Raw genomic sequence first — 15,321 nt, forward strand, 5'->3', positions numbered from 1 at the left:
AAGGCCCTCCCTAGGTTTGGCCCTTTGCCCTTGGACTTCCTAGCCCCAAGAACCATAATACATAAATTGATTTTCTTTATAAATTACCCACTCCCTACTCTGAGGTATTCAGTGATAGCAACAGAAAACAGACTAATACAAATAACCTTCATTTAACTTAGGTTAATATAACTAAGATTTTTAAGTTACCAAAAATTAAATATAAAAATACTTAAAAGTAGACACCTTATAAAAACCATACCAAAAAAGACACAAGAAATGGCCTTGCGCGGTGGCTCACACCTGTAATCCCAACACTTTGGGAGGCCGAGACAGGCAGATCACGAGGTCAGGAGATTGAGACTATCCTGGTTAACACTGTGAACCCCCGTCTCTACTAAAAATACAAAAAATTAGGCGGGCGTGGTGGTGGGTGCCTATAGACCCAGCTACTTGGGAGATTGAAGCAGGAGAATGGCATGAACCTGGGAGGCGGAGCTTGCAGTGAGCTGAGATCACACCACTGCACTCCAGCCTGGGCGACAGAGCAAGACTCTCAAAAAAAAAAAAAAAAGAAACAAAAAAAAGATACAAACATCACATAACACATAAAAAACACAAAACAAACAAACACATAACATAAAAAACACACAAACAAAATACAAAGAACCATACATTGAAAATATATGACTCTTTTCAATCCTTTTTTTCATTCTTGTGTTTCATATACATCAAGAAATTTATATTTTCCTTGTACATTTTGTTCTCCAGTTGAATTTACAGTTTTATGATCTTAAAGACACATAAGTGTTTTGATTAGTAAATCCAGGTAGAAGTTGTATGTGTGAACTGTATATAATGTTGACAACTCTGAAGAATTGTCTGTTTTAATTAAACCAAGAAACTTAAACTAGCTTTTCATATACTAAAGATTACCTCGGATCACGTGAGCTTGAAAAACATTTAGGTGGGCTCCCATTTTTCTAAGAAAATGCTTGATTTACGGAAGCAATTCTTTTCTTCCTTTTAGCCAAATCTTTGCATAGGCACCAAATAACACATTTGTTTAAGATGAGAGCTCCCCCCTACCCCTGCCAAAAAAATAGTATTTTTATATACAAAAGTCCAAATCTCCAAAGGTACATGTACTTCAATTGTGACTTGAACTCACGGTAAATAAATTAAATAATTAATAAATTAACCTTAGCTTACTGGATAGTCACCATCTTATATGCTGTTCCCTTGACTGAAATGTTGTTGTGGAGCAAATGACTCTATATGAAATGGGACTTATTGGAGGAATTAATGCATCTCATAATGGAGACTGAGAAGTTCCACAACAGGCCATCTTCACAGCAGAGACCCTGGAATGCTGGAAGCAGGGCTTAATCCAGTCCAAAAACCTAAGACCCAGGGAAGCCGATGGTGTAATTCTTAGTTCAAGACCAAAGTCCTTACATCCTCGGGGGGCCACTCATATAAGCCCTGGAGTCCAAGGGCTGGAAATCCTAGAGTCTGATGTCCACAGGCAGAATAAGAGTGTCCCAGCTCCAGGAGATCAGATGGATTTGCTTTTCTTTTTTTGTTCTATCTGGCTCCCCAGTCTATTGGATGGTGTCCCCCAACATTAGGGGTGGGTCTTTTCCACTCAGTCCACCCGACTGCACGCCAGTCCCCTCTGGAAACACCCTCGAAGACATGCCCAGAAATAATGTCCCAGAAATAATGCCTTACCAGTGCTCTAGGTGTTCTTTAATCCATTCACATTAGCACCTACAATTAACCACCATGATAAGGAAACACATGGAGACCCAAGCAGACCGGCCAGCTCAGGAGAGAACCAGATTTTTCTTTGGCATATGAGCCTCAGTCGGGCAATAATTCTTTCAAGTTTATTTTATCTTGAGATGGAGTCTTGCTCTGTCCCTCAGGCTGGAGTGTAGTGGTGCAATCTTGGCTCACCGCCTCGTGGGTTCAAGCGATTCTCCTGCCTCAGCCTCCTGAGTAGCTGAGAATATTGGCACGCACCATCACACCCAGCTAATTTTTGTATTTTTTTGTAGAGACGGCGTTTCACCATGTTGGTCAGGCTGGTCTTGAACTCCTGAGCTCAAGTGATCCACCCGCCTCACCGTCCCAAAGTGCTGGGATTACAGGCATACCACCACACCCAGCTAAGTATTTATTTTATATACATGTAAACAAAACAAAACAAAACAAACAAACAAAAAAACTATTAACACCAAAAAAACTATTAACACTCTTTCTGGTAAAAAGAGTCTTTCACTCCAAGGACACGGCAGAGCCTGTGCCATCTTCCACGTAGATGAATTTTCCAGAGTCCACCAGGAGGTCCTGAATCCTCTCCTTTGCATGTCTCTCTCCTATCCTCTCCAAGGCATCCAGCAGGGTGTGGATCGAGGCATCCTGTCCAGTTTTGTTGACCCATTTCATCAGCATTGCATACAAGGCATCCCCTGGGCCTGCTGTATCAGCTCTTACCATGTGGATCTCATTGTTTGTGAGGCCCAGCTGCCTCATGAGCTGGTCCCAGGAGTTAAAGGGCACGATGTCTGCAAAGTTGTCAAAGAACAGCATCATAGCTGGGTGGAGAAAGCCACAGAGACAGCTTGGTGAGTTGGGACTCAGTTCAGAAGGGGCAGAGGTTCCCACATCAGGCCCAGAACCCAAGAGGAGAACCTGGAGAGCCCCTTGCATGGGCAAACTTGTTGCTCCATTGCCCACCCACCTCCCATTCACAGACAGCCCGCCCACACTGCCCGGTCTCCGTGGCCCCCAAGGCACTGACGGACACCAAGGTCACCAGAGAATCTGCCCTCAGAGAGGGCTGAGAACCCACCTGGGGAGAATGGATGGACCCTAAGGAGGCAGAAAGCAAAGTGGGTGAGAGCCCGAGGAAGGGAGAGAGAGTGGCTGCAGCGGGAGCTCAGAGGAGGGAGGCTGCCTGGGCTGCGCTTGCCATGGGAGCAGGTCCCAGGGCGGCCACTTCTGCATCTGTGGGAAGTGCAGGGTCTGGGGCAGAGCTAGGTGGGGGCAACCAGGCCCTGACCAAGAAGCAAACCTGAAGACAGAGCAATCCTGCCCAGATCTCAGGACTACCAGGGATTAAATGAAATGAGATGTGTGTGCAAAGCACTGCACACCACCATCCACAGGGATAGAAAGGGCCAGGAATACCAGGCTATGTTTTCTAACAGCCTCATTTAAAGAACATAAAAAAGAAAAAAGTGACATTCATTTTGATGTGTGGTACTGAATATGTGTAAAATATAATTTAATATGCAACCAATATACAAAAACTGAAACTCACTCAATTGTCCCATAGAAAGGTTTTTTTGATAAACATAGAAATTGACCCTTCTGGTCCTTAACCACTTGAAACTTACATTTGTTTTATCTGAAGTATTTCCTCAGGAAAGACATTCAGGCATCTCAAAAATGTATCAAAGAACTGAAACTCACCAGATCACTACATCCAGACAATGATGGGATGTGGGACCCCTCATTCCTCTTGTTTCCTTGCCCCATTCTAGTTCCTACTTTCTTACACTGTTACATTTCTTGCCTGCTATATAAACCCTTAGTTTTAGTGAGTCAGGGAGATGGATTTGAGACTGAGCTCCCATCTCCTCCACTGCAGCACCTGATTAAAGCCTTTTTCTTGGCAATACTCATCATCTCAGTGACTGGCTTTCTATGCAGTGAGCAGCGGGACCTAGACCAAACCCCTGAGGTTTTGGTAACAGATTCTGGTTCCCTGGCTGGGAAAGTGTTGCTCATGGTTCTGCTGCCATGGGCCAGGCGTCTCAGAAGCCCTCCCAAGCAGTTGCCCCACTAATTTTGGCTGGAAGTGAGTTTCAGTCTCTCTCTGGTCCCACTGCAGCCGTCCCCAACCACATTCCTGATTACCTCAGAAGAATTGCCTTTGAAATTTGGCATTTGCATCCAGATAGGTGATTGTCCTTTATAGGCTCAGACAGCAGGATCTGCTCTTCTCAGTTTGAGAAATTTGTAAAGGAATTTCCATTTGCAGGTTGAACAGGCCCAAGTTCAGACTTTGGAACTGAAAGGGATGCACTCTGCCTCTCAGTCTGGACACTCTTGGGGGCTTGTTGGTAATTGTGTGTCATGTTGGGGCAAGTGAGTGTCTTTTGTGGGTACCAGGCAGCACGACTGGCTCCTCTCAATTTGAGAAATTTGAAAGAATTTTTGTTGGCAGGTTGATCAAACCTAACCAATGGAGAGAGGAAGCACCCTGTTTCAGTCTGGGTAGTTTTGGGGCTTGTGTGTTGCTGCAGCAGTTGGATTATGTTTTGATAATTATTTGTATGTGTTTGCTAGAGTCACGGGAAACTGTAAGTAAGATTAATTTAATGTTGTTGGTTTAATGAAAACAGCTGAGTCTTCTGAGTTATTGGTGAAAATGCCTATATATTTAACTTTGAAGCTCTTAGGTGAGCACCTGATGTTCACTGGCTATTAAAAAAATGGTTGACAAAGAAATAACTAACTTTAAATGATGGTGTCTAATATTTCAATTTTCAGAAGCAATCTGGATAAACTGAAAAATGAAAGAATTCGGTAAATATAAATGGGATGTTTTAAGTAAATTTTTCATGTAATTAAAAATTGTTGTCATTGGATTACAGAGAAAACTTTCAGGGCAGTAACTGAAAGACCAATGTGTGGCCAGGCACATTGGCTCATGTCTGTAATCCCAGCACTTTGGGAGGCCAAGGCGGGCGAATGTCCATCACTTGAGGCCAGGAGTTTGAGACCAGCCTGGTCAACATGACAACACCCTGTCTCTACTGGAAATACAAAAAGTACCCAGGTGTGATGGTGCACACCTGTGGTCCCAGCTACTCAGGAAGCTGAGGCATGAGAATTCCTAGAATCCAGGTGATGGAGGTTGCAGTGAGGTGAGATTGCACCTCATCACTCCAGCATGGGTGACAGAGCGAGACTCTCTCAGAAATAAGTAAGTAAATAAAAGACACACTGATGTGTTCATAAAGACTGTGATTGTTAACCAAACATGAAGCTGGGCAGGAGTTGATTGTGTGGGGTAAACTAATGGAGGACTGAAATAATTTTTACGGCTTTTCTTGGTTTGAAATATTGCTGATTCTTTTGGTTTTGTTTTCCAGAGTCTGGAGAACTTTTTGTATATTGAGTATACTTTTGTAAACAGAATTTGAAGCATATTTCTCCCTCTGCCTAATTTCTCCAGAATGTGTAAATTATTTGTGACTATTAATTCATGGCAATGTGTTTGCTTGCATATGGTTAATAACGTTTTCTTTTACAATGGAACGCAGTTGGAGAAAATGGTTATTTTCTCAGGGCTTTGATTGCAGTGGCCTTGTGAGAGGTTCCAGCAAAGCCAACTTAGGAGAGCCTATGTGGACAGTGATTTTTGTTGCACTTTGTGTGGGTAATCAGGCCACATATATGAAACTAAACTTATTTTGCAGGTACACTGGTCCTGCTATAATTTGTCTTTGGTGGAAGTGGGGCCAAGACAGAGAGAGAGATTGTGTTTCAGAAGAAACACAATCTTCTAGTATTAAATTAACTTTTGATTCCTGGGTGGCCTCAAGGTCACCCATGATATGAAGCTTCCCACAATGCCCCTCCTCAACCATGAAGCAGCCAGAAAGATCCAGGACCAGACTCCCTGTGACTGTGGGATTGACAGATAGAAAGGCAGACCTGAAATCAACCCAATAGTTCCATCAAAAGTTTTTTGTTGTTGTTGTTTTGGTAAACATAGAAGTTGACCCTTCTGTTCTTAAAGCTCAAATCTTACATTTGTTTTATCTGAGTTCCTTTTTCAGGAAATGATCTTCAGGCTTCTCAAAGTATCAAAGAACTGAAACTTACCAGATCACTACATCCAATGGAATGCGGGACCCCTCATTCATCTTGATTGCTTCTTTACTCCTCCCTAGTTCCTATTTTCTTACACATTGTTACATTTTATCCCTACTATATAAACCCCTAGTTCTAGTCAGTTGGGGACATGAACTTGAGACTGAGCTCCCATCTCCTTGGCTGCAGCACCCAATTAAAGCCTTCTTCCTTGTCAATAGTTGTCTCAGTGATTGGCTTTCTGTGCAGTGAGCACCAAGACCTAGACCCAATCCCTGGTCTCAAATAATGAGTGAAATATTTCAAATGAGTGAAATATTTTCCATTCTTTCTTTCATTAAGTCTTTGGAATCAGTATGTAGTTTATACAACAGCTCTGCAAATTGGGCTTAGGCACAGATAAAGAGCTATTAGCCCACTGAAGTCAGTTGTGCCATGCAGGACAGCGCAGCTCCTCAGGAGGTCCTGAACAACAAAGGAGGAGAGAGGAAGTGGAGAAGGGGATAGACAGAATGGTTAGTGTCATTAATAGCATGCAGAAAGAATGAGTGGGAAGAAGAGACGGAAGAAGACAGTTTAGGGCCTTGATGGTCTTATAGCACAGGACCCCGTTTCTGGCATGGAATGCTCTGGAAGAGCATTCTCAGCAATGGGGACACCACTTAGGACACTGTCCCTATTCCCTCCATTCCTGCTGCACCTCCAGGAGCAAAACACTTACTCTCAGTGGGGTCAGCGCCATTTGCTGGAACCAGCAGCCTCCTCCTCTGAGACCCTTCAGGTTCTGCCGGTCCCTGTAACACACAGTGGAGAACGCCTTGGTCTGAGTCAGGGGTCCTGCAGTCTAGTACTGACCCTGACCACCAGCCAGCCCTGAGACCTGCAGCACATCACTTTCCCTCTTGGGTCATCATGGAGATGCCGAAAAACCTCTAGTCCCACAGAGCTCACAGTCACTCCCCACTGCTGGCATTACCACCTCAGCTCCACTCCATCAGATCAGCGGCAACATTAGATTCTTATAGGAGAGCGAACCCTGTTGTGAGCTGTGCATGTGAGGGATCTAGGATGCACGCTCCTTATGAGGGTCTTATGCCCGATGATCTGTCACTATCTCCCATCACCCTCAGATAGATCCACCTAGTTGAAGGAAAACAAGCTCAGGGCTCCCACTGACACTATTATGGTAAGTTGTATAATTATTTCATTATATATTATAATGCGATAAGAATAGAAATAAAGTACACAATATGAATCATCCCAAAACCATCTTCACCTCCCAGTCCATAGAAAAACTGTCTTCCACACAACTGGTCCCTGGTGCCAAAATGTTGGGGACCATTGGTTAATAATATGATGTCTTTTGTATGCACATATACTGATGCATCGATTTGGACAAAGAATCACAAGAAATGGTATCTCATAGTTACTTGAGGAAAACCCAGGGCACTGCAGAGTGGAAGATGCTCTCTTTCCTCACTGAATACCTTTTGACAGTTTAAATTTTCTCACTTTAAATGTATAAACCATTTCTTCACATCAAAGCACCTTATCAAGCTGGAGAGATTAGAGATTATTGACCTTTTTAATGTTTGCTTTCTTTTTACTTTTTTTATTTTTATTTTTTACATTTTTGGTTAGAATAAATGGGTACTAATGCAAGAAAGCAACCAAATGGAACAGTCTAGGTGGAAGGAGATCATTGTCTACATGAGCATTTAACCTGTGATTAAGCATTTAACCAAAGCAGAGGGAAACAGGAGAATCAGTGGCTCAAAGGGGTTGGAAAAACCAGACAGCGACTAGAACAATTCAGGGAGTGCCTCGCTTTGCACTGAAACACAAAACAAGTTCCATTTAGATTCTATAGTTATATGAAAAAATCACATCTTTGAAAAAAATATCTCCATAAGAAGTTAGAGGAGTTCATCTTGTGTTGGGGAAAGGTCTGTCTACAGTAATGAGCAATGAAAAGGTAAATGTATCTACAGATTTCACTGGTTAAAAATTAAAGCTTCTACACCTGAAAATATTAGAACAAAAAGGGGCAAGAAGAAATTAAGAATCTATTGTCTGAATGTGAGAAAAAGCATGAGTAGGAGAGCAGACCTTTCTCATAAAGACTCTGAGAGACAAGACACTGATCTTATGCAAAAACAGTCAAAACAAAGAAATGTTCATTTAAAACAATGTTTTCCTAAATAGCAAAAAAAAGAAAAAGCCCTTCAATGTTGAATCAAAATATATAAACTGGTACAAACCAACGCTTGGGGGCTGTGTGCATGTGTGTGTGTGTACATGCATGTGTACATGCATGTGTGTGTGCATGTGCATGTATGTGCGTATGCACAGTAAGCAGTACTGTCACACGCTGACTTGGAAATTGTGCTTCTTCTTGGAAGCCTCCATACAACCATATTCAGAAATCTGGGCAGAGATTTATATCCAAATATATTTAATGCAATAATAATTTCAGAGTACATTTAAAACCCCTGTTGTTAGGAGCAAGGGCTCCCTAACTTCTGTTAGGAGCACACAGTGGAGACCGTGCAGCTTTATTCAGTCATCAACAAACCCTGTGACCCTCACTCTATTCCTGTGGAGCTCCAGTTTCTGAGGACATGGCAAGGACAGGACAGGGACTAAGAAGCAGACATCTGGAAGAGTGGCTGTCCCCTTGTGAGGGTGGTTTCTTTTCCCCACGCAGCCCCGTCCCCTGCAGTCCTATCTCCCTCAGGCTCCACTTCCCCCTTGACCAGGAGAGCCGAGGCACGGCCCTCATCCCCTGCCTACAAGGTCTTGGAGGGGCCTGGCCTGTCCCCCACTCACCAGCAGACACTGTGCCTCCCCTGGAGACTGTACAGTGACACCTGTCAAATCTGCCGGCTCCTGGCTTTCCATTTGCTGCTCAGAGATGAAAGTGGACAGCGAGTCTCCGTGGTTCAGAATCATGTTGTGGGCATTGTCCTCAGCCCCAGGCCCTCGTAGGAGACCCAAGCACCAGAGAAACACCTTAGGAAGGCAAAGAGCCAACTCAGAAGCCCACACCCAGGGCTCCCCACGGGGTCCCCAGGGCACAGCTGGACCTGCTGCCACCACACTCTCCCAATGAGGTCACTCCAGGAAGTCCATGCTCAGCACATCCAGGACCTGAGGCTGGGGCCAGGCTCTGGTGCTGGGCTCGGGGGCTTACCCCATCCCCAGGGTACAGGCTGTGGGGTAAGGGTGTCACCCGGCCTGTAGGAAGGACAGGGCTGCAGCATGGCCTGCTACCCTGTATGATGCTCAAAATGGCCTGTGTCCCCCATAGTCAATCCACAGCGTCCAGGCCACTTCAGAGACTCAGGGTAGCCATGATAACACGTGGACCCACCCACCTGGGCCACGCTGTGAGCAAGAAGCAGTTCCTGAGCCAGCCCCAGCTCCTGGAGAAATCAACTCACCCTGTGCATGCACTTGGGGTTCCCTCCACAACCTAGAAGAGAAGGCAGTTCCCTTAGTGGCCAGGAAGGGCCCATGCAGCACTCCTTCTTAGAGGGCAGTGTTGGGCAGGGGTGGGCTGGGGGCTGGGACACTGGACAAGAAACCCCAGGCCTGGGGATCTACATGAGGCCTTGCTAACTTGGGAGCTCCTTCAGGAGGAGGAGTATAAGGGAAGTAGGCTAAAAACAAACACATGGAAAACTGCTGTTTTCTGCTTTGTGTTCTGCTCTGAACAAAGCTACATAAATCCCATGACCACTTCTCATCCCGACTCTTGTCACCCAGTTGAGGAGCTGACTGCCCCCTGCCTGGCTGGTCCTGAACAACGGAGGAACTGGCCCTGCCTTCCCAGACTTGGCTGGGAGATGAGGGGACGCCCAGCTTCGGGAGAGGGACGGATGAGACCAGGGTCCTAGGGGTGCAAGGATGCAAGGATGGGGAGTGATCACAAGGAGGAAAATAGAGCCAGGCCACAGACACTAGGACTTGGGGCAGGCGTGGGCGTTTCTGTCTGTGGGAACAGGAGGAGGCAGGGCAGAGAGTGCCCAGCGCCCCTGCCCTCAGCCAGCACCTACCTGAGCCGATGCGCCTACAGAACATCAGCACAGCCACCAACAGCAACAGGACAACCAAAATCACAACTATCACAATCAAAATCGCCCATACATTATGTCCATTGCCTGAGAAAAGACAGGGAAAGACAGGAGTCCCAGGGCTGCTGGTCACTGTCTCTTCTGCAGCTGGGGCTTCCCCAGTGTGCTTTGTACCTGATTCGTTGTGGACACACTCGATGTCACTCCAGGGCGTACAATCCTTGACCTTGACCTTCCCTCTGGGACACCTGGATACACACAGGGAGGGAGAGGGGGGACTCTTGATGGAAAGTTGGCCAGGTGGGATGAAAGATGAGCCACCCTCCCTTCCCCAGTGTCCCTGAGAAGGCGTCAGGGGAAGGACAGTCTCATCGTGTCTGCAGGGGGTCCCACTATGCTCCTTTGTTGAGGCTGGGGAAAGGTCTGAGCATGCGCACTTTAGCCCCTCGGCCTCCCTGCCCTATGGTCAGAGCTGCAGCTCCAGGAGCCTTCTGTGCCGGGCAAACATTAATCTTCCCTGGGCTGCAGGGGAGGCCTGCGTTAGGAGGAATCACACTCCAGGGGAAGGCCACACACCTGTGTGGCCACAAGCTGAGCCCCATCCTCCAGTTAACCCACAGTACAAGTGAGCCCTCGCCCCACCTGTCTGCTGGTTCCTCTCAATCACAGCAAACACTGGAAGACCAGAGAAGAGCAAGTTACTCTTTGCTTCCAAAACCAAAATAGGAAAAAGACAGGACTTATTGGGAAATCGGGGCCAGGGATGAGGCCGGCTGGGTGGGCTCAGGTCCTCATGGGAACTTGAAGGAGCTCCACCCATGGCCTTATTATGATTTTTGCGGGCTGTGGGCATTTCTGTCTTCTTGAATTAAAAGCAAATATTAAAAATTACATTTTATGACTCAATTTGTTTAAATATAAATATAACCCTGGCTGGATTCTATACCATTATTTTCTTATGATTTTAAGATAAAATATTTCATGTACTTCTATTGTGGGCCCTAAGTCATGGCCTCCTGAGCCAAGTGAACAAGTCAGCCTGGCCAAGGGGACTAGTGATGGGGAGGGGTGAGAAGGGGCCACTGCAGGGGACAGGGGTGGGGACAGGCAGATGAACCAGGAGGGGCAGGTTGCAGGCTCAGGAGACGCCACAGGCTTAGGGACACCCATGGGGGTGGAGGCGCCATGGGGTCAGGGCTGAAAGATAGGGGTACAAGGAGACTCAGGTTTTTTAGGGTTCCTTGCTTCTGGGGGTTCTTTGAGGCTGCTGGGAGCCCCTTGGCTGCTGTCTCACCCTGTGCTGCACTTCCGGCACATCTCAGCGGAATCATCATTCCGGAAAGTTCCTGGTTTGCACTGACACGCTGTGTTCCTGGTCCTGGTGCAGGCACTTCTCTCTTCTTCATCTGATGACAGAATACAAGGTTTTGGGAATGTGTTTCCCTGACGTGTCCCTTGATCTTTCCTCACCACCCCAACCCCCTCCCCCCTCAGCTCAGCTCAACTCAGTTTGCCAAGGAGATCTGAGGGCCAGATTCTGCACCAGCACACTTGGGCTCATACAGGACACCCACCCTTCAGCTCTCACCAACACTTGGAGTCATACAAAAGGACCATGATTCGTTATTACATCAGATTAGGGAAAAAGCACCATTTAGATTGCATGGTCAGTAGCAAAGGAGGCACAGGTATCATTTGAGAGCGTCTGCAAGAAGAGGAACCCTTGGATGACTTCCCAGAAACCCAGCGTGCTGGGGAGGAGGGAGGTACCTGAGAAATTGAAGGCTAAGTGAGGCCGAGAACCTGCCAGGAGCACAGAGCCCAGGGGGAGTGTGACCCCAGAGCAGACCCGTACCACCACTGAAACTCAGCCCTGTCCACTCAGCCAGGCCTTCTCTGTGCTGTAATGATGCCCCTATCCTCTTGGAGCTGATAGTTTGCACTACCAGGTGGCATGCATTATAAAAATGATTTCTTTCTGTTTCATTTTATGGACCTAAGACAGAACCATGGAACAGGGTATGATGAAGACCAAATTGGGCTGGAACTTGGTTCCCTGACTCACATCGGCTACAACTCCCACCTCATTGCCCCTCATTGCCCCTCACCCCACCTCTGGACACGAGGTCCACACATTCTGTACCTGATTTACAAGCTGTACATGGGAGGCAAGAAAACAGATTGTTGGAAGCACTGGTGTAACCCACACCCTCTGTGCACTGGTTACAGGCTCCAGAATGTTCTGATCTATGAGATCCTGGGAAGGGAGAGAAAAGCCAATGAATGAATTGCAACAGAGTTCCCAGAGGCTGGCGGCGGTGAATGGAAAACTCTTCTTTTGGCTATCAGTAGACCCCAGATAGGGAAATCCCCTCTTCTCAGCTTGGTCTTGTCGTCAATTCTGTATCTATTACACACCTCTGACTGGCACTGCTGACAGAAATATAATATAAGCCACATACATAATTCAAATTCTATGAGAGCCATATTAAAATAGTAAAAAAAAAAAAAAAAGAGGTCAAATTAATTTTTTTTTTTTTTGAGACGGAGTCTTACTCTGTCAACCAGGCTGGAGTGCAGTGGCCGGATCTCGGCTCACTGCAAGCACCGCCTCCCGGGTTTATGCCATTCTCCTGCCTCAGCCTCCCGAGTAGCTGGGACTACAGGCGCCCGCCACCTCGCCTGGCTAGTTTTTTGTATTTTTTAGTAGAGACGGGGTTTCACCGTGTTAGCCAGGATGGTCTCAATCTCCTGACCTCATGATCCGCCTGCCTCGGCCTCCCAAAGTGCTGGGATTACAGGAGTGATCCACTGAGCTCAGCCAAAAAACCCAAACTGTTAAAAGCAACTTCCTTGATGATGTGTTATGATGATGACACTACCAATGATAAAAATGTGATCATTCAGTAGTAGTGCTGGGGCAACTAAGGTTACTGCTGAAAAATAATAAAGCTTCTTGCTTATGCTCTTCCTATAAAGAAATAGAGACTAGTTCTATCAAGGTGTCAACTGTAAAGTATGAAACCACACAAGTACTGCATGAGAAATTTTTCTTTTTTTTTTCTTTTTTTTTTTTTTTGAGACGGAGTCTCGCTCTGTCGCCCAGGCTGGAGTGCAATGGCCGGATCTCAGCTCACTGCAAGCTCCGCCTCCCGGGTTCACGCCATTCTCCTGCCTCAGCCTCCCGAGTAGCTGGGACTACAGGCGCCCGCCACCTCGCCCGGCTAGTTTTTTGTATTTTTTTAAGTAGAGACGAGGTTTCACCGGGTTAGCCAGGATGGTCTCGATCTCCTGACCTCGTGATCCACCCGTCTCGGCCTCCCAAAGTGCTGGGATTACAGGCTTGAGCCACCGCGCCCGGCCGAGAAATTTTTCTTTCAAGTTTGGAGAGAGAAAGGACCTTCTCAGTCTCACGAGAAACTAAAAAGTTGCGTAAAGTTAATTATATAAAAATTAGGAAGAAAACTGCATGGAAGAAATCATGACTAACATGAAAACAAACTAGGAGAAAATATTTGCAATGAAAACCACACTTAAAAGCACAGTTTCCTTAACCTATAGGAATTCATACCAAAAAATCTAGAAAGAACATCAACAAGAAAGTAGCAGACTTGAACAACACAACTAACAACTAGACCAGACAGATGTCTATAAAACACTCTACTCAATCAAAACAAGATATACATTCTTTTAAAGTGCACATAGAACATTCTCCAAAATAGACCATATGCTCGGCCATAAGATAAACCTTAATACACTTAAAAGGATAGAAATAATACAAAGTACACTCTCCTACCACAATGGAATAAAATTAGAAATCAATAGCAGGAAGAAACTGGGGAACCTCACAGCTATATAAAAATTAAATAGCACACTCCTAAACAACCAACTTGTCTAAGAAGAAATAAAAAGAGAAATCAGAAAATACGACGAATGAAAATGAAGACACAACATATGAAAACCTATGGGATACAGCTAACATAACTGAAGTTTACAGAGAAATTGTCTATTAAGGAACAAGAAAAATCCTTCCTAAATGTCTATTAAGGAAGAAGAAATATCTCAATCTATAACCTAATAATCCACTCTAAGACACTGGAAAAAGAAGAGCAAACTATACATAAAGCAAGCAGAAGGAAGAAAATAATACAGATTAGAGCAGAAATTAATGAGACAGAGAATAGAAAAACAACAGAGTAAATTAATGAACTCAAAATCTAGTTCTTTAAATTGATTGATATATTGGCACAACTAATGGTATTAAAAAAATTAACACAGGGAAAAAATAAGACTCAAATTATAGTCACACACTGCATGATGACGTTTTGGTCAACAATGAACCACATATGTGATGGTGGTCCCATAATATTATGATGGAGCAGAAAAATTCCTATCGCTTAGTAATGTCATAAGTCAATGCATTACTCAGGTGTTTGTGGCAATGCTGATGTAAACAAACCTACTCCACTGCCAATTGTTTAAAAGTATAGCACATATAATGAATTTCTATATGTAATATTTGATACTGATAATAAATGACTTACTGATTTATGTGTTTTTGATACTATGCAATGTATTGTTATTTTAGAGTGTACTCCTACTTACAAATGAAAAAGTAACTGTAAAACTGCCTCATGCAGTTTTCCAGAAGAAGGTATTGTTATCAGAGGAGATAGGAGATGACAGCTCCACGTGTGTCTGCCCCTGAAGATCCTCCAATGCGACAAGATGTGGAGGTGAAGGACAGTGATGTTGCTGAACCTCTCCTTGTGTAGGCGAAGGTTAATGTGTGTGTTTCTTTCTTTCTTTTTTTTTTTTTTTTTTTTGAGACGAAGTCTCACTCTGTCGCCCAGGCTGGAGTACAGTGGCACAATCTCAGCTCACTGCAACCTCTGCCTCCCAGGTTCAAGCGATTCTCCTGCCTCAGCCTCCCAAGTAGCTGGGACTACAGGTGCCTGTCACCATGCCTGGCTAATTTTTTGTATTTTTAGTAGAGACGGCATTTCACCATGTTAGCTGGGATGGTTTCAATCTCCTGACCTCGTGATCTGCCTGCCTTGGCCTCCCAAAGTGCTGGGATTACAGGTGTGAGCCACCGCGCCCAGCCAATGGGTGTGTTTCTGTCTTAGTTTTTAACAAAAAAAAATTTTAAGTAAAAAAAAATTTTAAGTTAAAAATATAAAAATGCCTATAGAATGAGAATATAAAGAACATATTTTTGTACAGTTGTACAATGTGTTTGTTTTTTAAGCTAAGTGTTGTTAAAACGAGTGAAAAAGTTTTAAAAATTAAAAACTTTATAAAGTAAAACAGTTACACTAAAGTTAATATTGAAGGAAGAAAAAAAAATTTTACAGATTTGCTGTAGCTT

General features: G+C 44.8%; 1 protein-coding gene across 2 annotated transcripts in view; it reads right to left on the reverse strand.

Annotated features, from left to right (window-relative positions):
* Positions 1–1,551: 1,551 nt before the first annotated feature.
* TNFRSF10A (TNF receptor superfamily member 10a) overlaps positions 1,552–15,321 on the reverse strand; it is a 34,618-nt gene continuing 20,848 nt past the window's right edge. Inside the window, exons 3-10 of one of the 2 annotated variants that reach the window (XM_015144975.3) lie at positions 12,094–12,207; positions 11,245–11,356; positions 10,125–10,198; positions 9,933–10,037; positions 9,318–9,349; positions 8,704–8,886; positions 6,596–6,668; positions 1,552–2,582 (exon numbers count right to left, since the gene is read on the reverse strand). In XM_015144975.3, the coding sequence (XP_015000461.2) occupies positions 2,263–2,582; positions 6,596–6,668; positions 8,704–8,886; positions 9,318–9,349; positions 9,933–10,037; positions 10,125–10,198; positions 11,245–11,356; positions 12,094–12,207 (1,013 nt within the window). In that variant the 3' untranslated portion in view covers positions 1,552–2,262. Of the gene's footprint in view, positions 2,583–6,595; positions 6,669–8,703; positions 8,887–9,317; positions 9,350–9,909; positions 10,038–10,124; positions 10,199–11,244; positions 11,357–12,093; positions 12,208–15,321 lie in introns of both variants that reach the window. The other variant, XM_077943245.1, reaches the window with a different exon arrangement.

Source organism: Macaca mulatta, chromosome 8, assembly GCF_049350105.2.
Source record: "Macaca mulatta isolate MMU2019108-1 chromosome 8, T2T-MMU8v2.0, whole genome shotgun sequence".
NCBI classification, from domain to species: domain Eukaryota; kingdom Metazoa; phylum Chordata; class Mammalia; order Primates; family Cercopithecidae; genus Macaca; species Macaca mulatta.